We start from the raw sequence: 22,217 nt of genomic DNA, 5'->3' as shown, positions 1-22,217 counted from the left end.
GCAACTAAATAGCACAGGTAAGCTGTGCAAAATAAAAAAAAAAAAAAAAGAAAAGTGAGGATTGTTAGAAAAAAGAGTGTAGGCTCTAAATGCAATGGAGTTCTTTATCTCCCTGAAACAGATACGAGAAGTGGTGGGGAAAGGAAAACCAAATGGAGACAAAGCTCTCCCTGGAATGTATAAAAAGAACCAAATAAGCCATTCAGGGCGTGTGGGGAGACGTTTTTTACAGGAACGCTAGCGAGGCAATGTTCATTTCTGCTGGCCTGCCTGGGAACAAAGCAAAACCAATGTTGTGTCAACAGGGTAATAAGAAAGAACAGCAAAGGGCTTTTTTTTTTTAATGTGCTAAAGGGAAATCAGGGCATGCACACATCTCGGTGCTGGCAGGTTGGCTGGGCACAGCCATGAGGAGATGTGTGATATCTGCCTGAGCTCCGACCCCTCCTCGCAGTGCTACGGCTGGCCCCGGGATGCAGAGCAGCAATGGGAATCTTTCATAAGCTGGCACTGGGTGAGGATGTAAACAAGTCGTTCTCCACAAATGTCTGGGAAACGGATAGCCGAGGCTTCCTGTGCAGAGCTGCAGCGCAGTGCTGGGCTGTGCAGGATGTTTGGTATTTGTTGTGTCATCCTGGCAAGGATGAGGTGGCACCTCAGGTGAGAAATGGGCAAAGTCTCATAAGGAGCAAGGCAGACCCAGGGTGCTGGGAGGTGACACCAAGCATCACAGAGCCACAGAACGGCCTGGGTTGCAAAGGACCACAGTGCTCATCCAGTTCCAACCCTGCTGTGTGCAGGGTCACCAACCAGCAGACCAGGCTGCCCAGAGCCACATCCAGCCTGGCTTTGAATGCCTCCAGGTCCTACCCAGCCCAGCCGATCTATGATTCCATGATGGCTGCTCCCGGGGCCGCGCTGGGATGAGGCCCGGGCTGAGGGCACAGCCTGCCCCCCCCCCCGCCCCCTCGTCTGACGTCACCACAGCGGTGCGGGAGGAGCAGCCGCGGGGCAGCATCTCCGTTTCCATGGCGACCGACCCGGCCCCGCTCACGTGACGGGGGGGCAGTCACGTGATGTTTGGTTGCTACCGAGCTGTTTCCGGGTCGATGCGGGACGCGGCCGCCGGGCCTGGGTGAGAGCGGGGCGGAGGAACCGTGAGAAGCGGGCGATGGGAACCGCGGTCCGGGCACGGAGGGACTGAAGGAGCGGGGGCGTGGAGGGGGTGAGGCGCGGCGGGATGCGGAGCGCGGCGGCAGCGGGTTGTGCCTGCGGGGCTCTCGGCCCACGCGTGTCGCTGAGCGGCAGCACGGCGCTCGTAGGGCCGCGGCTCCGCTCCTCCAGCCGCCCCGCGGTGCTGCATCGATGGGGTTCTCGAGTGCCCGTTGTCCTTCCTGCTGCTCACGGTGCTCCTCTCCCGGCCCTCACCCCTGGCTTCTCCCCGCCGCTGGTTGCGGCCACGTGCGGTTGTGATGTTTCTGACCGTGTTCTGCTGGTCGGGTTGGCTGTGGTGGCTCTCGGGGCCTGGATTCGATGCTCTCAGTGGCCTTTTCCAATGGTTGTGGTTCTATGAAAATGCTTTGGGTCGCATCGCGGAGGAAGGATGGACTGACTGCTTTCTGGCAGATGTATGTCAGGCACGTGGACGTGCTGAAATGCATTGTGTGCATGCTTGGGTTCAGCTTTGGAGGTATCCAGGTTGCACTGGAGTGTGCCATCTATGAATTAATTCCTCTGAAGGATCATCTTTCACAGAATCATAGAATGGCCTGGGTTGAAAAGGAGCACAATGCTCAGCCAGTTCCAACCCCCTGCTGTGTGCAGGGTCACCAACCACCAGCCCAGGCTGCCCAGAGCCACATTCAGCCTGGCCTTGAATGCCTCCAGGGATGGGGCATCCACAACCTTTGCTCCTGGTTGGTTTATAGCACTGTCACAGTCATTGTCAATGTTCTTATGCTCTTCTTTGCAGACATTGTGCCTTGTGCCACCTCCTTCCAGCAGTGCTCAAGTATAGGCAACAAAGGCTGCTTGTCAGCAGCTCTCAAAGACCAAGAACAGCATTTGCAGTTCATGCTGTCATTTGGACAGCCCAGAGTAGTTTCAGGATGAATTGTTCCTCGTGCCATCAGTAGGACAACACACAGAAACGTGTGCCCTGCAAATTGCCCTGTCCTGCTGGTGTGCAGGCAGCATTCAGGGAAATGTGTCATGTTTACTTTGCGTGCTTTGTTGATCCTTGCTCTTAAGTAATGGCAGTGATGCAGAAGTGCCATGAGTGTGACAATTTGTTATAATTAATATGAAATCTCATGATGTTAGGTTGTGGAGAAAATAACTGCCCTATGATGTTGCTTGGCATTGGCTTGCCAAAGAAAAGCTTGAAAAAGAAAATGTATGCAGTTTGGAGGTGATGAGCATGGCTGTCATTAGGACAGGATTCTGATACTGCAGCTGAAAAGGACAGGATGTGTGAATGCACCCAAGTTGCTGAGGACTAAAAAAGGTGTTTTGTTTTTAAATCAGCCTGATCTCTGATGTCTCTGTGCGTAACCTGTAAGCTCTACGGATCACACAGAATTTCTAACAGTCTTCTGTCATCTTGCTTCTTACCGTGACGTCAAAGTCGTTTGAGATGGAGGTGTTCTAGGCAGTAGGATCAAGAAGTGTGGTAAGCATGTGAGTCTCAGCAAAGGGAACTTTTTTTGGATTCACTTTTTCGTATACGCCATTGCCAGTAACAAGTGTATGGAAAAGTTCATCACAGCGTACAGAGATGGTAATTTGACATTGGTTAGCAACATTATTTTTGTTTTTCTGTGCTTCTGTCATCCAGAATGATGTGAAATGCCAGTTCAGTGTAGCTGGGGCAAAGCAGGACAGCAGGGTCCATTCCTGTGGGCACAGCAGTGTGCTGACCCCCATGGTTCCCTTGTGCCAAGTGGGTTTCCAGCTGACCCTGCTATCTCTCTAGGCAAGCTAGCAGCCCATGAGTGCTATGTGGAGTCCTTTTTCCTGTGCTGTTTGTTCTATGGCCTGCCTAGATATGAAGGGCATGTTTATCTTTGAGACACATTAAACAGCTGCAAAATGGAATTGGCAGAACGTGCTTTTTGGCCTGGCCAAGTGATGGCCTGCTATGTTCTTGAGAGCATGGTGTGACACAGCACTTGTGCTCTAATTAGAAGCCCAGAGCTGCAAGCAGCACAGAACAACTGCAGCTCTGTGTGGAGTCAGAGGGGAAGTGATGATACTTGCCCTTGCATTGAGTGAGACACTGCTGTCAGTGCAGATGAGAGTCCTGAGAGTCCTTTCCTCTCCAACTTGAGTAGCTCATGACACGCCGTGTGCCTGCTGATGGAAGCCAGCTAGCTGAGACTGTTGAGCTCCAGGCTGTGTACTGCATTGGCCTGATTTTAACAAACCAACTGGAGGTTGCCTCTGATACAAACAGAATGCTGCGGATCCTCCTTCCCTTTTTCCCCCACCCAAAAACTATTTATTTCCTTCATTCCGTCCAGGTGAAATGCCTCTGGGGTGGAGTTGATCTGTGCCACGCAGGCGTAGTGGTAAGCACATCTTAATCTGACAGTGCAAAGGACCACGATAACTGCTGGTGCTCCAGCCAATGGAAGAGTTATTTTGCATCAGGGTGTAAAGACCTCCCTGTGATTTCAGAGCACAGCAATTAGGAGTCCCCAGGCTGGTGGTGATGTGTAGTCCTTTGATAGAGAAAAGGGAACTGGGGGGATGAAAGCACCCCTTTGAGCAATCTCCTGAACAGCTCTTTGCTATTTCCCCAATTCTCAGCAGGCTGCAGATGTTTGTGAATATCTATGAAAATCTCCCAGTCCTTTTGCAAGGCATGGAAGTGATCTTGTGCATCTTGGAGCACAACAAGGGTCCTGTTGGGAAGGGTCCTGGAAGAGTGTGGGGCCCAGAGGCTTTTTATGTGGACTGTATGATTTAAAGGGTGTTTGTTCAGCTCTGGGATTTCTGTGGTTTTGTTTTTCTTACGATTTTCTTTGTTTTGAATTGTTTTAGTTATTTTTTTTTCTTCCCCCCTCTGATTACCGTATCACTGTAATCTTTAATTTGAAAGATGAAGAAGTAAAACCCATGAGCTGGATACGGTCACTTTCTGTCCTATGTTCCCAAAACCGGAGGTGACGAGAACTGATTGTGTGCTCTGTTTTCTGTGTTAACCAGAAGTCCAAGAAAGGAGCATGGACCAACCCAGTGGCAGGAGTTTCATGCAAGTTCTTTGTGAGAAATACAGCCCTGAGAACTTCCCGTATCGCCGTGGTCCTGGTATGGGTGTGCACGTCCCAGCAACTCCACAGGGCTCACCTATGAAAGGTATGTGTCAGTGGGAACAGTTTCCTGGTTGTTTTTGCTTATGTTGAATGAAGAATTGCCCAGAAGAAGAAATGTCCTTCTGTGTTACGGTGTGTTTCTTACTAAAAGGTGGGAGACTGGACTAGCAGAGACTGAAAGCAGATTGAGTGCATAAAGGTTGCTGTAAAAATGAACTGAATTTCCCCCTGCCAGCACAGCAGAATCAGAATCTTTTCAATGAGAGATGGAACGAAGGTTCTGTGCAGCACTGAGTTCTGGGGGCTTAGCAGTCCCTGCAGCTTAGTTTTGATTAGCCTAATGATATTAACTGCTCTGCTAGTGGCTGGAATGATACAAAAGTGCTTGATCTGTATTTGAGGTTGTTCCACATGCGGTGCCATCAGCTCATTTTGGTGCCTGTGGGTACAGAGGGAGTCCAGTGCACACAGGACTGTATATCAAGCCAGGTGCTGAGCTGTGGAATCTCCAGCGAGGCTTCTTTTGTGCCTCAAGAGGGTTTGTTGTTTGCTTTGGTTCTCGTCTCAAGGCATCAGCTGATCTCTGAGCATGCTTTTGCTGAACTGCAGGAGAAATCCCTCTCCTTTGCTTCTGACTGTACTGCCTGAAGGCAATATCAAGACAGACGTGTGTCTGAAGTGCTGTGCTGCTTATGTACGTCCTTCGGTCTTCTGCACTGCAGAATCTGTGTTGCTATTTCATGCTCTTTGAGCTGGGTTAGTTTGATGCCCTTTAGTCTTCCCTCAAGCTCTGATGTTTGCATTCGTTTCTCTGTTTATACAGATGGCTCTGAGGTGCCCGTTTATCCCACCGACCTGCTGCCTCTTTGTATAACCTCTTGCCCATCTTTGGTTGTGAGTTTAGTTTAAATTTCCGTCAGGTCAATTTGTGCCATAACCAGCCCCAAGGGGGAAAATAGGCACGGAAAAGAGCTGGATGGGATGTACAGTAACTGATTGTGACAGAGGAGAAAAAAAAGGGCCTGAGGTTAGTTAAGGATAAAACATACAGCATGTCACTCAATATTAACACAAACAGAAAATCAGCCCAATGGAATCTTCAGCCAGTGCCCTCTCTGCTGCGTGCCAGCACACGCCTACCTGAGTTGTTTGGGAGATGAAGACAAGGCACTTGGGCCTTCAGATGTGATCAAGGCGTGACCTACGTGTCCATCACAACTAATCCCCACAGTACAACGCTGTCCTTTAAAAAAGGCAAGTGGTAGTGAGCCAAGAAACTGGAAATCTCCAATCACTCCGACTGCTGTCTGCTGTTAGAAGCCCTGTCTGGCCATGCAGCTGTCGAGTATGAAGGACACAGAAAAAGGGCCATCTCTTTGGTAAAACCTTGTTAAATTTTGCTATTCAGCAGAGATGAGAGAATGCTGTATGGGGAAGAGAGTAAGGCTGATGGCTTGGGCTGCCTTAATGGGGATTTCTTGGATCAAAGAGGTTTCCTGTGACAAATGCATAGCTTTTTAGTTTGTCATGGTTTGGCCTTAGCAAATAGGCCATGACAGTGCTCTAAGTCCTTGTCTGCAAAATAGCTGAGAATGTTTACCTGCGTGAGATGAGATGAGAGCAAAACTGAAGCTGAAGGCAGAGCAGAGACTGAAGCTCTTCCAGGTTGTAGGATCACGCACGTTGTTGAAAAGGAAGAGCTTAAAAAAGAAGTGTTTAAATATACCCTTGGCTCATGTAGGCTAAGCACAAGAGGATAAGGGGGCCTGGCTCTGTGCAGCTGATACTCCAGCTACTGCTGTTTCCTATCTGCAGTAGCAGATGCCTGAGGAGGAGTGTAAGTTCAGGCCAAAACTGGCTGTCGAGTCCAAGGGACTGTCCTAGCTGCTGTGCTGTGGGCAGAAAGTAATGCTGTAACTGAAGAGCTTTGATACTGTGGGATGTGTCATGTGTAGATGCAAGAAAACGTCTTGATTTATGTTGCTCATCTGTCATGTGAACCAGCTTATCCCAATATCTCTTAAGTATGTGTAAATCGTGGCATTTGGGGCAGATCATTGCCTCGTGGTGAATTTCACACCTCGTTTGCGTTCGCTGAGATGGAGGTGTTGTTGTTTGTACCAAAGGCATCTGGTGCTGACCATAGGGCATCTTTTCTTTCACCCTTTCAGATCGTCTCAACCTTCCAAGCGTGCTGGTGCTGAACAGCTGTGGCATAACCTGTGCAGGGGATGAGAACGAGATCGCTGCCTTCTGTGCTCACGTCTCTGAACTTGATCTTTCTGACAATAAACTGGAAGACTGGCACGAGGTAGGATGGTCGTGTGTGCGTCTCCCTAATGGCCTTGGTGGCTGCTATAATGAATACATACGCATCACGGGTTGTAAGAGTACTTCATTCATTTGAAGGAGAGAAATTTCTGTTTACTTTGTGAGTTCTTACTCATTTTTTGAAGATGATGCTTATTTAGTTTGACAGCTCGAGAGCCATAAATGTGATAAATTTAATCCGTTCGGGCACTTGACTCCATTTTCTTCTTGACTTATGATCTTGGCCTGTGGGTGACAAATGTATATTTTTTTTATTGTGCAGAGCACTGGAACTGGCATTTCAAAAGTCAAGAGGTTAATGAGCAGTGTGGTTTTCAACAGAGTAAGAGCAGAGGAGGTCTGAGGAGCTGGAGTTAATTCCCAGCTTTGCTACCAAATCTATAATGCTGGGCAAAATATTTCTTCTCTCTCCTCTTTTGTTTTGGCATCTGCAAAACAGGTTTAATAACATCTACATCAAAGGACGCTTCTGAAGCCTCGTTAATTAGCACTGAATGCTGCTGTGAAATGCTCTGAAGTGCTTGGCTGAAATATGCTAGAAAAATGCAATGTAACATGAGTAAAATAATTGCAATCTGTTGTTGTTCCTCACTGGCTTTTGGTCTGCTTTTAACTCAGTGTTTAGTGTTTAAACACAAAGGACAAGTAATGTAAAGGTATTTTATTTCCATCACATTAAGCTCCTGTATCTTTGAACAGGTAGCAGAGCCAGTGTGTGCAGAAGTGCTGCTGCTCTGTTACTGGAGTTGCCAGAACTGGAGATAGGTTTCCTTGTTCCTTCCTTACTGACCCAAAAGGTGGAGAGGAGAGAGAGCTTAGTCTTGTCTGTTGAGATCGGAGCCGGGGAAGATGATTTTATACTGAAGACATCCCTGTTATGAGCTGGGTCAGTGCCTTGCTGTCCTGTGACCCACAGAAGCCTCATCCCACAGCAATGAGCTGCCTTCCTGCTCCCAGTTCTCCTCCCTGTCAGACTTTGAGCAGCTGGGGCTGCTGCACACCCACATGTCACACGAGCTGCATGTCTCACACGCTGCCCTTTCGTCTGTCTGCTTAGGCTGCCCCTGGACAGCACCATTTGCTGGCCTCTGGGTGAACCACAGTAAAGCAGGAAATGAAAGGTTTTCCTTCTACTTTGGCCCCTTCTTCTAAGACCGGATTAAGTTTTCTTAGCCTGTCTCCAGCACACAAATATCTAATCAGCTCTCACAAACTGCCAGAGATGGGGATTCCAGATGTCCAGCTAGCTAATAACCTCTTAATCTAAACCACGTCACATAAATCTGCCATGCTCAAGATAAGGCAATTGCTGGTGCCCTGTACACAGCAGGCATGGAGGAGCATTTGCTGCTGCTCCCTTTGTGACACCCTTTTCTACCCACATATGAACTCTCCTGTCTGCTTTTCCAACCTTAGGATAATATTAAAAAAATCCAGTTACTTCTATTTCTCATTGCAGGCCATTTTTGTTCTAAATCCCATATTGTCTTTCTTGCTTTGATGTCCTTCCAGTTTGACTGTTTCATTCTTAAAGCTTGTAGTGCCCAAAACATGACATCACCCTAGCTGAGGCTTCACCAGCTCAAAGTGAGGCAGAGTAATTCCTTTAGCATCACGTATGGAACACATGAATTACAGATTTGCAAGTGATTGTTGTCCTTTGCTAGCAATTGCACTGTGTTGTTGACCTGTGTATGTCATGGTCTTCCCAAATCTCTCCCATCCCAGTTGCTTTGTGGAGTGGAGCTCTCCAGCGAGGTGTTTTCTTACTCCTTGCTGTGTTATCAATGATTTTCCTTTTTCCACTGTTGGTGCCTTGTCCATCCTTGCAATGAACTTGCACCTTTTGGCCTTGGCCCATGTGCATGCTGGCAGTCCTTCCCACCTCGGTATCAGGCACAGAATAAGAAAGCACAGAGTGTTCAACTATTCTGCTCACTTGTAATATAACGAGTGGCATTCTGCAGGAGGATGCCCTCGTGGTGTCTGCTGGTTTTGTACTGAACTCGTAACTTAGAGCAATATTCCAGGGGCTGTTCAAAGCCCTTTGCTTGCTGATGTGACCAGCGTGCAGATGGCCTCGGAGGCTGACATTCCATTATGTGACTTGTCACTGAGTCACTTACTCAGTCAGAGAGAAAAATTAGATTGACGTGATGTGTTCTTTACAAATTGGTGCTGCCTGGTTGTTCTGTTCACTTAATCATTTTTAGGTGACCACAAATTGACCACGTTAGTAACCTTTCCCCATATCTTTCTGTGTATTGGTGAGGTTCAGGTCAGCACCTACCCTGATCCCATGATCTGTTATGTATGCTGCACGCCAGAGCTGTACCCTGTTGCCTTTGTTTTTCCTTCTTTCTGCATCTTCCTCACCTCTCTGCTACCATGCCCTCAGCACGTGATACACACAGAGAAAGCAAGGAGCCCCAAGCAGAGGTACCCAGCATTTGGATCTATTGCAGGAAGGCTGCTGCTTGCAGAGTAATGGAATCAAATATGGAATTCACTGTGTGTGTACAATGAGCTTCTGGCAAAACGGTCAAGTCTGTGCCTAGTGGGGAGCAGTGGGAAGCTGAGCGAGTGGTTGGTGATGGCAGGAACTCAGGAGATGTGCCCATGACTGCCCTGCTGAAAGTGGGGATGACAGCATTCAGAGCTGCAGCCCCAGAACTGTGCTGGGGCATTCAGGTGGATTTTATGACCTCTCCCCAGAGACTTTCTTTCTTTCTCTTATCAAGCTGCCCAGAGATTGTAATTAATTGAACCATTGAGGCGAAGGAACAATTAACCAATCAAACCAGATCAGTGAATAGCTGGAGTATGAATTTCAGGTAGTTATCCACAAGCCTAATTTCAGCCCCCCCATATAATTTCCCTGAGCCTCATGGACATACCAAAGGGGCTCCTTTCAGGAGATGGGATATTATTGCACGAGGTCTGATTACTGCCTGATACACATCTTTCTTTCTCTTTTTGTTTTCTTCTTTTTTTCCCTCCTCACTTAGGTCAGTAAAATTGTGTCCAACGTTCCCCACTTGGAGTTTCTAAACTTGAGTTCCAATCCTCTCAGTTTGTCCGTTCTAGAGAGAAGGTGTGCTGGGTCCTTCGCTGGCGTCCGCAAACTTGTGCTCAACAACAGCAAAGCTTCCTGGGAAACAGTCCACACAATCCTGCAGGAGTTACCTGAGTAAGCACTGGGCAGAGAATGGGGTGCTCACTGCACACAGCTCAAGGCTGTCCTAATAACTAATGTGGTGAGGAATGAATGGGGTGTGAGGAATTGAATGTCATAAGTAGAAGAATATGGAATTTCTTTTTTGAGAGCTTGGGAACTGGCCAGGTGAAGGCTTGACAACAGCTTAAAAGCTGAACTTGTGCAATGCTCCAAAGCCCACCAAGGCTGCTTTTCCACATCCAAATACTAGCACTGAGAGATGGATAATGATCCCGACAATGCAGGACGTGACTCACTGCAGAATGAATGGTGCAGTGCATACCTGCACTAATAGCTTTTGAATGGGATGTAAATCGGAGGGTCTGGCCACTAGTCAACTAATATTTCATCATGCTTTTCTGTGCAAATGAGTTTGTTGATTTCTGTGGCTTGGCCATGGTCCACCTTGGCAGTGGCATTCAGTTTCCCCGGATGTCCTCGGTGGCTTCAGTTTGATACCAGATTCCTCCTTGCACAGTTTTGTAAGCAGGGATGATGGTAGCAGTGTATCCCCTGTGACCTGTGTGTGTATAACAGGAATTAGAGGAGTGAGCATACCTGTCTGAAAACTTAGTGAGACCTCTTTTCTTGAATAGGAGACTTTGGCAGAACCGGCGAGGCGGGGAGAAGCATCATATATATATTGTACCTCATTAAATTAAGTGCTGAGCACTGAGAGCAAGTACCAGTCACCACTGGAGCTGGGCTGGTGGCTCATCAGGCACAAATGTGGAGCATCATCCCAAACGATCTGTTAGAGAAGTTGTACAGCTGAAAGTATTTGGGGGTCTAGGGGGAGGTGTAGAGCTGTGGATGAAGCTTACAAATGGGAGCAGAGCAGAGTAGCTGAAACACTCCATTAGGAGTGCTCCAGAGGGCCTCTCTGTGCTGAGGTTTCAAATCGAGTAGGAGCCATTAAAGAGAGTTGTGTTAAAGCAGTGTGTGTGTCCCTGCACCCCAGGTGGTCATCATTTCACAGAACGTGTTAAGATGATGATGTGATCTTTCTTCCCCATGCAGCTTGGAGGAGCTCTTCCTGTGCCTTAACGACTACGAAACAGTGTCTTGTTCTCCAGTTTGCTGTCAGTCTCTCAAATTACTCCACATAACTGACAATAATCTTCAAGACTGGACTGAAATTCGAAAATTGGGAATTATGTTTCCATCTCTGGACACACTTATTCTGGCTAACAACAACCTCACCACCATCGAAGAGTCAGAAGATTCCCTCGCAAGGCTGTTCCCCAACTTGCGATCCATCAATTTGCACAAGTCAGGTGAGCGCCCTGAAGTGGTGCACTTTTTGTGATGGCAATTGATCAGAATGTTACCTCTTGAGAAGGTGAAAAACACACTTGGAGCTGCTTGAAACTTAAGCCTGAGGGTTGGTTGCTTCCTAGGCTGCATTAGCAGTAAGCTGCAGTCAGCATTGCGTCCTGCAAAGAGTGAGAGAAGACAGCAGGAGCCTAAATCTTCTGGATGGTTCTGGTGCTGTGGCAGAGATGAAAATGGCCACTTATCTTTGGCCCAGTCTGTCCTGCCAGATAACCTGAAGCACACTGAGCTGAGGAATGCAGTGTTAGTGAAGGAAAACAAGCAGGAAGTGCATTTGTTTATTTCTGTTGGCTTTACCTTTTTGTGGTCAGTCATTACCTAGGTGATGAGCCAGAGGAAAGTGGACTGGTAGTTACTCCAAGTGAGCTGGTGAAGGGCTGTTTTTGTTAGCAGTTTCCTTCCATTTCCTGACCCTGCCTCGGGCAATTCTGAGGAAGGATAAATAAGTGTCTGACAGTGGAGAGGATGAAAGAGTCCCATTTGCCTTTGCATCTCTGTGTTTTATCTTGGGTGGAACGAGCACAAGTGTAGGTGTGTGGTGTGTAAGGGTCAAGTGTACACGAGCCTAAGCTGTCTGTCACCTGTCCTCAGATATCAGAAGAACACCACAAGTTTTGCTCGAGGCTGTTTTATACTTCAGCCCCTGGGATTTTTCAGCAAGTAAATTGGAGTACTGGGAAGTGGAGAGGAGGCTGCAGGGCAGGCTGGGAGGGCTGTGACACGCTGGTGAGACAGCACGTCTGCCACATGTTCAGCTGCAAAACTACTTAATGCATCATCATCTTTTGTTCTCTGCAGCCTTAAATGCTGTGTGAGCAATAGCTAAGTCTTAAGCCTGGGTGGAAGGCACTTCGTTAACGTGCTTTGCAGTGTAAGCATCAAAGAATCCTCATAAGAAAGGCTTAAACCTAACCAAAGGAAGCAAAGCCTGCTCACCTGGGTTTGAAAGCTCTATCTCACCGAGGAGCAAGTGCTCCTGTGATAAGTGTTGGCAATTTTGATTCCAAGTATTTGAGATCTTGGGATTCTGCGTTGATTTTTGTGGCTTGTGAACTGATAGTTGAATAGAGCCCAGAAGTCCCAAGGAGTGTGTTAGAAAAAATGACAAGGCAGAGACCGCTGTAAAAGCTAAGCTCCCAATCACCTGTATAGAGCATCTTTCCAGACTGGTACAACAGCATGGGGGAATTAAAACTACTCTGTCTTGCAAGCGAGTGAAAGAGGTGTTTTCAGTGTGTCATGAGCAAGCTGACTTCCAGAGAAACTTCAGTAGACACTTGCCTGTCACATACGTTGTTTGCCTATGTTTGGTAGTCTCGGATACATTATGTATTATCTGTGTGTGTGTAAGCAAATCTTCTCTTCTGAGCAGGTCTGCATTGCTGGGAAGACATTGACAAGTTAAATTCTTTTCCCAAGCTCGAGGAAGTGAAATTGCTAGGAATCCCTTTGCTGCAGTCCTACACCACTGAGGAGCGCAGGAAGCTGCTAATAGCCAGGTCTGTTGTTTGGCTCTCCTATGCAGACTTGTTATGTGACAGTGAGTGGCTGGGAGCTGGTAATTGGAGGATGAGGCTGCTAGGAGATGGAGTTCTGTATGAATTCACTACTTTGAAAGACTGGAGGTTTTGTTGTTGGTTTTTTTTTGGGGGTGGAGAGGGGGAGGGTGGGTGTTTCTGTTTGGGAAAGAGGAATAGAAACCTGTATTCCTAACTGAAAACATTCTTGGGAATGCAGAGAAGTATGTTTTCAGCAATGCATGCATATGGTGAAATGGGAGTGTTTAGTTCTGAATGCACTTAAAAACTGCATTCCCTTTCTCCTGGGGGCAGCAATCTCCTGATGGTAACCTTATGGCACATAGCTTTTGGGGGTGACTGCCTCATCGGTGACCCTTATTTGGGTTTCTTTTCTCACTGACTGTGCTTTTTGGTGTCTGCAAGCAGGTTGCCATCTATCATCAAGCTCAACGGGAGCATTGTTGGGGATGGGGAGCGAGAGGACTCGGAGCGATTCTTCATCCGGTATTACATGGAGTTCCCAGAGGAGGAAGTCCCATTCAGGTATGAAGCCTTTGTCTTGGAATGGAGAACTGGGAGTGAAAAGGCAGTGAGGCCAAAGTGAAGGCAAACAAAGAGCTGATGTTACATGGGAAATCCGGGCTAGCTGGTCCGTGAAAAACACGCTCTTCACCTCTCTCCTGTCTTGCCACCTTCGTTCTGTGTGAGTTGATGCTGTTACATTAGAGTGTTGTCTGATGACTTGTAGAATCACTCCTGAGTGAAATTTGGTCTTAAAGTGTCTGTGTCAAGTGCCATTAAACAACGTGACTGTTAAGTTCATGATCTTCATTGCTTCCTGGACTCCCAGAGCTGGCTTCATAATCTACCTGTGCTTGTGAGTCCCCAGAAGTCAGTTCAGATCGTGCTCTCTGGTGCCAGGCCAGGGCATCTAATTCTCTTGGCCATCTGGTGTGTGGAACGAGCCTGGCGATGGGAAGCTGTCCCCTCACTTTGAAGCTCACAAATGGAAAATTTGATGGCTTTTTCTTGCCAGAAAGTATGCCCAATGACCTGTTAATCTTAGTAAACTAATGAACTTTGACAGATGTTGCTCAGTCTCTATGTTCTCTACGCTGGCATCTACTTACTGCTTCTTAATGGGCTGAGGAAGGATCGTGGAGTGCCCAGCCACTGCACTGATGTGCCTTGTAGCCCATGACTCTCATGAGCTTTCCAAACAGCGAAGCTTCACAGCTCTTTCTTTACAGAAAACAGGACAAGAGTGACTGTGTGTGAGAGCTGGATGGGAGGCAGATAGAGGTAGGGACAAAGCGAAGAATTGAAATGTAAAGAGATGGCAGAGATGTGAGCAGCATCTGGTAAGTGTTTACACTGATCAGTCAGTGTTTCCCTTAGATTAACTTGCAGGTGAAACTGCCTCTTGTTTTTTGGAAGAGCTGTGTGTGTATGGCCTGCCAATACAGAGAGTACATCAGAAGGTTGGAATGGGGAATTGAGGGCAGGATGGTTTGTACGAATACTGATGAGTCCAGCAATGCTGGTATTTGCTAAAGGCATGCTGGGTCAGTTCAGAGGCGAAGGGCAGCAGTGCAGTCAGGGAGATGAGACTGAGAACAAGTCCTGGCTTGTAATTTAAGGAACTCTCTAAGCAGAAAAATTGAAACAAATGTTGGAAGTGATAGCAGCACAAGCAAAAAATGCAGGGGAGAGGAAGGAGGAGGTGGGAGAGGACTGTAAGCTCGTGGTTCTGCTCCTAGAATGGGTTTTTCTCAATAACATCTTATTTCTACGAAAATTGTTGTAGTTCTCGGTGTTCGTGGCTCCAGAAGGAAGGAAGAGCAGGGTGACCAGGTGCAATGGCAAACAGGCTCAGGGTGCCTGGAGAAGGTAGCTGGGAGAAGGCAAAGAAAGCCTTTGGGCTGGAATTGATTTTTCAGGTACAGACTGAAGAAGGAAGGTAAAGTTTGAGCAGCCCTTTGATTGTAGTGGAACAGATGTGATGCTCTGAGCTCAGAAAGAAGGGTTTGGGCAGCAGAGGGAAGACAAATAGGTGACAGGCTCTGATGTTGTTCCTGCTTGTTGTTCTGGATTTGTGTCTGCAGGCACTACAGTGACAGGAGCCTTGTGTGTCTGGGAGCAATGTGCTGTGGAGGAGTTGGCTCAGTGAATAGTGCCAGGAACTCATGAAGCATATTGTGGCCATGTAAGAAGTTACTAATATCTCACCTGTCTGGTGAGGCTGGGCTTATCTTGAACAGCATGTTAACTGTATGCCTCTGCAGCAAGACACGGCAGAAATCTGCCTTCAGTTCCTTAACCTTTAAACACTATTAAAGCCCTTTCCTCAGTCAATGGGCTCATTGTCTGAATCCCTTCATCTGTGCAGCGTATCCAAGAGACTTGTGCAGCCACTGAAGGGGGTTATTCTGTTCTGGAGGAGCTGTTCCACTACACTGTATTTTGTAATGAGGCTGCAGATGGCTGAGAGCATCCCTCATGCCTGGGTTCAGTTCCTGAACCTGAGCACAGCAGCCCTCGCAGCCCAGAGAGCTGCCATTCTTTGCAGAAGGATTTTGTGTATGTGTTTTTTTTTTTGCTGGACCTTCTTCCCCTTTGCTCCAGATCTGGTGTGGTCTCTCTGAAGGTGATTTGTAATTAGAATCAAATGAGGACATATGCATGTTGTTGCAGGGGGCATAGCATCTGCATTGCAGTGCAGCCTCAAGTGGAGGGAGACAACAGCAATGCATGGAAAATGCACCAGTGTAAGCAGCCCCCCCTCCAGGCTGTCAAGGCACAGTATGCAATAAACAAACAGTGAGTTCTGTCCCAGTAAACTTCCCAATTTGTGTTGTTCCTCCTCTCAAGCTGCAGCTTGAAAGGATTGCAGAAGGAGTGAAATGGACAGAAATAATCTTTCTCTGTGGATGACGTGAGTTAGAAAGGAGTGCTGAGTGTACAATCCAATATTGGCTTGTTTCTGGAGTGACGTTGTTGTGTCTGTGGGTTTTTAATGAGTCCTCTGCTCTGGTCTGCTGTTTATCTGCAGAATATCAGAGGCACTTGTAGCCAGGCTCCTTTCTCCAGCATCCTCTGCTCTGGCAGCCAGCGCCTGCCAGGCTGCAAGGGACGATTAAGGGAGTCTCCAGGGTGCCAATTAGCAGGGTACCAAATTGTGCCTTTGTCTCTATCGATCAGAGGGGATCCAGTCTTCCACAGAATGGCCAGGGTTGGAAGGGACATCCAGGATCATGAATCTCCAACCCCCCCTGCCACATGCAGGGCCACCAACCAACTCCCAACTTTCAGTACAGACTGCAGTGAGTGTATGAGGAGCATGCTGCAAAGCTTGTTCAGCCTTCTCATGATGCAAGAAAATGAAAGGCAACTTTATATATTCACAACATGCATTTGGGTAATCCTAGCCCATTTGAGCTACTTCTCCCTCTCAGCCTGCTGGAGCTTTGTCCCTCTTATTGTACTCTGTACACCACCAGCCTGCGGACTGAGCACTGTGAGGATTTCCTTGCCATCAGTGATACACTTGTGCTTGCTGCAGGCATAGCCCAGCAGGTAAAGTATGGGGAGCACGTCGTCTCCTCCCGGCACTAATGGCTTTTCTAAAGCAGCCCGATGGTATCGGCCAGGTGACTGTGAGAGCAGGGCACCAGCCTGCATTTGGACACTCAGCCCTGGTGAAGGCCCATTTTGTCTGTGAGACAAGGGAAATCCTAGTGCCTGGAGGCCCTTGCCTCATTTCCCGGCAGACAGAGGGGCTGCTGTTCTCCAGGAACGTTCCTGCCTTGAGCAGGACTCCCAGGGGTCACCATCCTGCCAGCACCCGTCATCTCTTGACAGGAGCAGTGACACAGCACCGATCACATTCGGCCTGGGCTCAGATGGGGAACAAAAAGAGCTTTCTGTACAGCACACAGTGGAGGGCCTCTGAAACGTTACCTTTTCTCTGCTTCTCTCAGCCTTTGTCATTTCGATTGCATTATGCGTTGTGCTGCCTTTTTGCCCCTTTCCCAGCCAGGCAAGGGAGGTGCTGCATTCCCAGTGGGAGCAATACCAGCTGAGGGTGGTGGTGGGGGTGAGATGGGCTTTGCACTGCCTGCGTGGTTCCCTGAGCTGGACCTCGGGTAGGAAGGCTAGAGAACTTGCCTTCAAGGGGAAATTGTCAGTGGGACCTTGTGTCAGAGCCCCTGCAGGACTGCTAGCAAAACTCCTGTGTCATCAGAGTGCACTTAAGAGATCGACTGGCAAGAAATGGAGCAGGAGGTGTAGAGTCTTTTGAGTGTATTATCCTCCTTTTCTTCCAAATCCCACTTTAGTCACGGTGTTTCTGGCACTGTAGGATCATGGCATAGAGCAATGCTGCTCAGTTGCCCTCATAGAGCTGTTTTGAGACCAGTCAAGCTGGCTGTCTCAGGAGGGTTCGTGTTGGTGCTGCAGTGTGTCTGGACACCTGAGACAAAGGGACTGGAGTGATGGGCTTTCTGGGTTATGTTTGCACGTGTTCAGTGCTGTGCTAGAGAAATGGTTTGTGCTCTGTGAAGTGTCAGACTAGCAGAGCAGAAAGCAGACTCCTACCAATCCAGATTTATTCCTGATGGATGTCTGTTTAGGTTGTCTGACTCAAATCAAGGGTGAATTTGCCTCGCATGAGAAAAACACAGCTCCCTAAAGTACCAGAGATGTGGTGAAAAATGGAGAAGAAAGCCTGAGTTGTTTCTTTAGTTGCTGCGGACGCTAAACTGTGCTTTGCAAACTAATAGTGTCCTTGGATGACTGCAACCAAAGTGAGACAACTTGTGAAGAGTATAATGGCCATCTGAGGGATTGTACTGTAACTCTGGACTTGTTTTATCTGCAGGTACCACGAGCTCATCACCAAGTATGGGAAGCTGGAGCCCTTGGCAGTCGTGGATCTTCGGCCGCAGAGCAGTGTGAAGGTGGAGGTTCACTTCCAGGACAAAGTAGAAGAGATGTCAATCCGTCTTGATCAGACTGTGGCAGAACTGAAGAAGCACTTAAAAACTGTGGTGCAGCTGTCAACCAGCAACATGCTGCTCTTCTACTTGGACCAGGAAGCCCCCTTCGGCCCCGAGGAGATGAAGTACAGCTCACGAGCACTGCATTCCTACGGCATTCGGGATGGAGACAAAATCTACGTGGAGCCCAGGATGAAGTAGCCTCTCTCGACCTACACACCCCACACACCCACACACATGCATTTAAGGAGTGTTTGCAAGGTTTTTATTTCGGTTGGTTGGTTGAGGTTTGGTTGTGTTTCTATAGCAGGTAATGGCTTAGCCCGGAGCGAGTGCCCTGATGGCAGAACCATGCCCACCACCCACTGCAGGTGACCTCGAGGTGACAGCTGACTTCAGTGCATGTGTTTCTGTGTGTGCAATACCCCCATGTTTTCTTTGATGCTCCGGTATACTCGTGATTTGGCATGAATGGTCAGTTGTTGAAGCTGAAGAATGCTAGGGCCCGTAAGGGAGAAGATAGCGTGGTGTGGAATTTGACCTATTTATTTTTCTTTCTCTAAAAAACGTGTGTTTTTTTTGGCACCACCAGAGCACCCTAGCTATCCAACTGCAGTTTGAGCGAGCTTGGTTTTCCATCTGGGTGCTGTCTCGTAGCCTTTTGTCACACTCAAGCTCGTTGAAAAGGTCTGAAACAATGTTCAGTTTGAATCAGAGCTCAGGTATTCAGCATTCAGTGCATCCACTTAGCTCCACTGGTTGGTGAGAGCGCACAAGATGAGGGAAAGACAGGGATGTTGTGAGAAAGCAAGGATTTCTTCTAAAAACTCCTGCTTCTAGCCATGCTGTCCTATCATGAGTTTGGAGAAGGTTTGCTTTCTGTGTCCTTGTCACAGTGTCTGCAAGCTGTAGCACTGTCAGCCTGCAGGCAAAGCAAGCCTGGCCCCGTAATTTGGGAAAGGAATTGTGGGTTGGCATTGTGTTGAGGGCTTTTAGGGTAGTGGGTCAGAAACGTGGTGAGGAGTGTGTTCCTCCTTTGGCTAGGAAACATCCCTGCGATGCTGAAAGGTCTTCCAATGAGCACTTAACCTTGTACCGCTGTGTCCCGAAAGTGGAATGGCTGAAATTGCTCTCCTGGGAGGGAGCAAGACTCGAGTTGAAGTTTGTTTGTTGTTGTTGCACCAGAAATGAAACCTGGCACTTTCCCCGGGGACCCCTGGCTGCAGGGTCTCCATTTAGGGTCCAAACTAGCAGAATGTGTTGACTCGGATCAGTTTCTTGGACAGCAGGTCCAAAAGCACCTATACCCACGTGTATTGTAAAGCAGGTGTTCACTAGATCCCCCACCCCCATATGCACCTTGTAGGCATTGTGTGCTGCTGCTTAAATTAGCCCCCCTTGTCTAACGCAGCGCAGATTCCTGTGCGATGAAACCCTCAGTCCTTTATATCTCTTGTAAATCAGACGGCCGTTTCGCTTTACTCTGTCCTCCCTTGTTCTTCTGTCATCCTGACAAGCTGAAGACTTTTCAAATTACCTTGTTATAAGCAACTGCATCAAAGTTTCTGAAGCTGTGCAGTGAGGGCTCTGGTTACACGTGAACTCCTGACCGTAATTTTTGAAATGCTCCCTGTCCCCACGTGCACTTTTTTCCCGAGATGCTTTTGTCCACGCCACCAAGCTCCTTTATAGCCTTGGAGTTGTGTATTTCTCTTTATATTTTACTTAGATCGTGGGGTGGGGTAGGATGGGGAGGGGACAAAGTGTTATCTCGTAATCTTCAGGTTCAGGTTGTAGGGACTGTTGAGAGGGGATTAGTTCCGCATCCACAATAAAGATTAAAAATGGGAGGACTTAAGACAAGGTAATTATTTCTGCCTCATCTCCCTGCCAAAACCATCCATCTCCTGGCACCATCGAGACGAGCAATAGTAAATGGAGCAGGAGTCACCATAGGTGGAGTAGAGACTACGGCCATAGCTGCAGGGCCGCAGTCCCCATAAAACACGAGCAGGGAGGTGGTGGCAGTGTATCATAAGATGATGCTTTTATAAGCTACAGCTTTACTGAAGATGTATTTTCCATTTGGGCAGCGAAAGGCATTTTGCTGCCTTATAGCGGAACTCTTAAGCCAACACTTCTGTATGATATATACATAGATATGCATCGGAAAAGTTGTGTTTAATAAGATATTTTGTTATAAAGCAAAGTTTTATGAAGATATGGTTGTTTAATATTAGAAGCCTATTTCTCCCTTTGACCTCCTGTTTAAGTACATCGTCCATCGGTCGCCGCGTTGTCCGAACTAGGCAACCAGTGCAGATGCAAAGGAATCTCTGATCTAATTCTACAGAGCAGTAATTGCCTACATGGATATATTTATGGCATTGTAACTGGTATTAGTGTGATGCTGTAATTACTGACCAGCTTGCTCAGCACAATTAAATGTCTGACTCGCAGAAAGCGAAATAAACAAAGTCCATTAAAGAAGTAAAGGGGATATTGAAGAAGACCCAGCTATGTGCTTGTAGGTTTGTTTCCCTGCTAAGAATTACCCTCATCCACACAGGGAGCAGTGCTGCTGCGCTGGCTAGGAGCTGCCAGTAAGTAATGGCTTTATTTATGGTGGAACTGGAAGATGAACAAAGAGGATTGCTTGTTGCTCGTGATGTGGACACGCGCCGTGTATCACTGGGGATTTGGCATCAGCACCCAAACTGGCTCCTCGGTATGAATGTGTGCCTTGCCACGTCGTTGGGGAAGGTTGTTCCTGGATGATGTTCCCAAGCTGTTCAGGCAGCAGCAGAGCATGCATTGGGTGGAAACGAAAAGCATCGGTTGGCTTCCCAAGGAGAAAGGGCCACATCCAAAAGCCAGGAGGGACCGATGTGTCTACGTGATAGACTTCGAAAAGTAGGATGGAGTGGCACGCAAACAATGCTCCAGGATGTCCCAGACTGGATTGCTTTCCTTTTGTAATACCTGCTGAGGAAGGGTTTTGTGTTTGGGCAATGTTAGTGCTTGCTGGGTCTTGGGGGGACTGAGGGCTCTGAACAGCAGGGGTCTGGGGGCTGGTGGTGGGCAGTGAGAGTGTCCTGAGCTGGGAGGAGGGTCCGTGTCAGTCCATGCAATGCCACGAGGTGCTGCATCCCGCCTTTGTTCACATGCATCTGCTTTAGTGACAGATCCCCAGTTCTGCCCCATTCCTTTAGAAAACAAAATGCAGGCTTGCAAGCTTCTCTAGCTCTTGTGTTCTTTTCTGAGAGTGCTACTTTTGTCAAGAAAAATTTTGTTGTTCATGCATAAAAAATCTGCCGTGGGCAGTCTGCACAGTGGAAGAAGCACCTGGTTCATATGGAATTGGGTAACAGCTATATACCAAAGTTTTGCACGGCTCCGCGTGTTGAGACGAGATGCTGCGCCGTTGTTTTTTTTTTTTGGAGACGTCCTCATTGAATATCCATGCTTTGACCAGACGTTACAAGCGTACTGCTTTGCCGGCGATGCTATGAATATGCATGGCGTGGTGGCTGTCCCCCCTCACAGCGATGTGCCACTGTGGTTAGTGGGGCTCCCTGGTGGCCGATGGCACCGTGTGGTCCCCGGGGCTTGGGGCAGCTCAGGGTCCGTGCACGGTGCTCTTGGGATTGGCTCTTGGTTGGCCATCGCCCGCTGCGCTCTGTCATCGCTCCGTCTCCGCCGCTTGCCTTTTCTGCTTGGAAATGAGATTCTGTAGGTGCTGTTCGTGTGCAGATTGGAAAATGCAAACGATGTGCTGAAAGCAGCCTGGAGGCTAAAATATGTATTCCTGGCAGCTGTGCCACCCTCGGTGCTCGTGGAGCCTTTGTAGGCAGCGGGCAGACGCCGTCCCCAGAGCGGCACTGGGGCGGCTGCAGCCATCTCAGGCCTCCGCCGCTGTGATTGCTGTTCTGCACTTACTGGAAACTTCAAATATGATTTAAACATGAAGGTCTATTCTCGCACCCTATTAATTATGCATCCGTATGTAATTCTAAAGAAAAAGGGAAAACTGTAAGTCTATATCCGTTTTTATGCTGGTTTCTCTCATGGGGATTATACTTCGCGCGCCGACAATTTGCCTTTGGTTTGCTCGCAGACTTAGAGGTGGAATTCAGGCCACTTAGGTCATTGGTTTGGATCAATTCAATAAACCTATTTAAGTTTTTGCACAAAACAAAATGTGTCCTCAGCTTTGAACTTTGTTGTTTCCTGAAGCAAAACGTTTCCCTCTATCTCACCCACAACGTGCACCTTTGGGCAGAGTGCAGGGGCCAAGTCCGTGGTGTCCTGGAACAAACCTTTGCACAGGCTTTGTCCTTGGGCTGGGCAGAGTTCTGCAAAAAGAGAATGCAGCGAGGTCGTCTCGTCCTTCACTACTTGCTTTTCTGGAAGCTGAACATGAGAAGAAAGTGTTATCTTGGAAATAAATAAAGAGTGGTTTGCTCTGCTCCGATGCGCCCAGCTCTGCAGGATGGGCGCA

The 22,217-nt window shown here is 48.0% G+C and overlaps 1 protein-coding gene across 5 annotated transcripts; it reads left to right on the top strand.

Moving 5' to 3' along the window:
• The first annotated feature begins 1,038 nt into the window (after nucleotides 1-1,038).
• TBCEL (tubulin folding cofactor E like) lies at nucleotides 1,039-21,916 on the top strand. Of its 5 annotated transcripts, none has more exons than XM_085209107.1 (9): nucleotides 1,099-1,135; nucleotides 2,527-2,671; nucleotides 4,210-4,359; nucleotides 6,488-6,627; nucleotides 9,656-9,837; nucleotides 10,885-11,141; nucleotides 12,572-12,698; nucleotides 13,146-13,262; nucleotides 17,599-21,916. In XM_085209107.1, exons 3-9 carry the CDS (start codon nucleotides 4,227-4,229, stop codon nucleotides 17,915-17,917), a joined length of 1,275 nt encoding a protein of 424 aa, XP_085065233.1. In that variant the 5' UTR covers nucleotides 1,099-1,135; nucleotides 2,527-2,671; nucleotides 4,210-4,226; the 3' UTR covers nucleotides 17,918-21,916. The 5 variants fall into 5 exon arrangements, with proteins under 5 accessions (XP_003212730.1, XP_019478573.1, XP_010721958.1 ...); XM_085209108.1 differs by having other exon boundaries at nucleotides 2,527-2,679; XM_003212682.5 differs by lacking the exon at nucleotides 2,527-2,671 and having other exon boundaries at nucleotides 1,039-1,135.
• The last annotated feature ends 301 nt before the right edge of the window (nucleotides 21,917-22,217 follow it).

This window comes from Meleagris gallopavo, chromosome 26, assembly GCF_905368555.1.
Source record: "Meleagris gallopavo chromosome 26, MGAL_WU_HG_1.1, whole genome shotgun sequence".
Lineage (NCBI taxonomy): Eukaryota > Metazoa > Chordata > Aves > Galliformes > Phasianidae > Meleagris > Meleagris gallopavo.
Note: the sequence above shows the minus strand (reverse complement) of the source record. Positions and strands in the feature narration are given on the sequence as shown.

Coding starts and splice junctions, on each gene's coding strand:
- TBCEL (XM_003212682.5), top strand. CDS start 4,227: ATGGACCAACCCAGTGGCAGGAGTTTCATGCAAGTTCTTTGTGAGAAA. Junction 6,628..9,655: donor AACTGGAAGACTGGCACGAG/GTAGGATGGTCG, acceptor CTCCTCACTTAG/GTCAGTAAAATTGTGTCCAA. Junction 13,263..17,598: donor GAGGAGGAAGTCCCATTCAG/GTATGAAGCCTT, acceptor TTTTATCTGCAG/GTACCACGAGCTCATCACCA.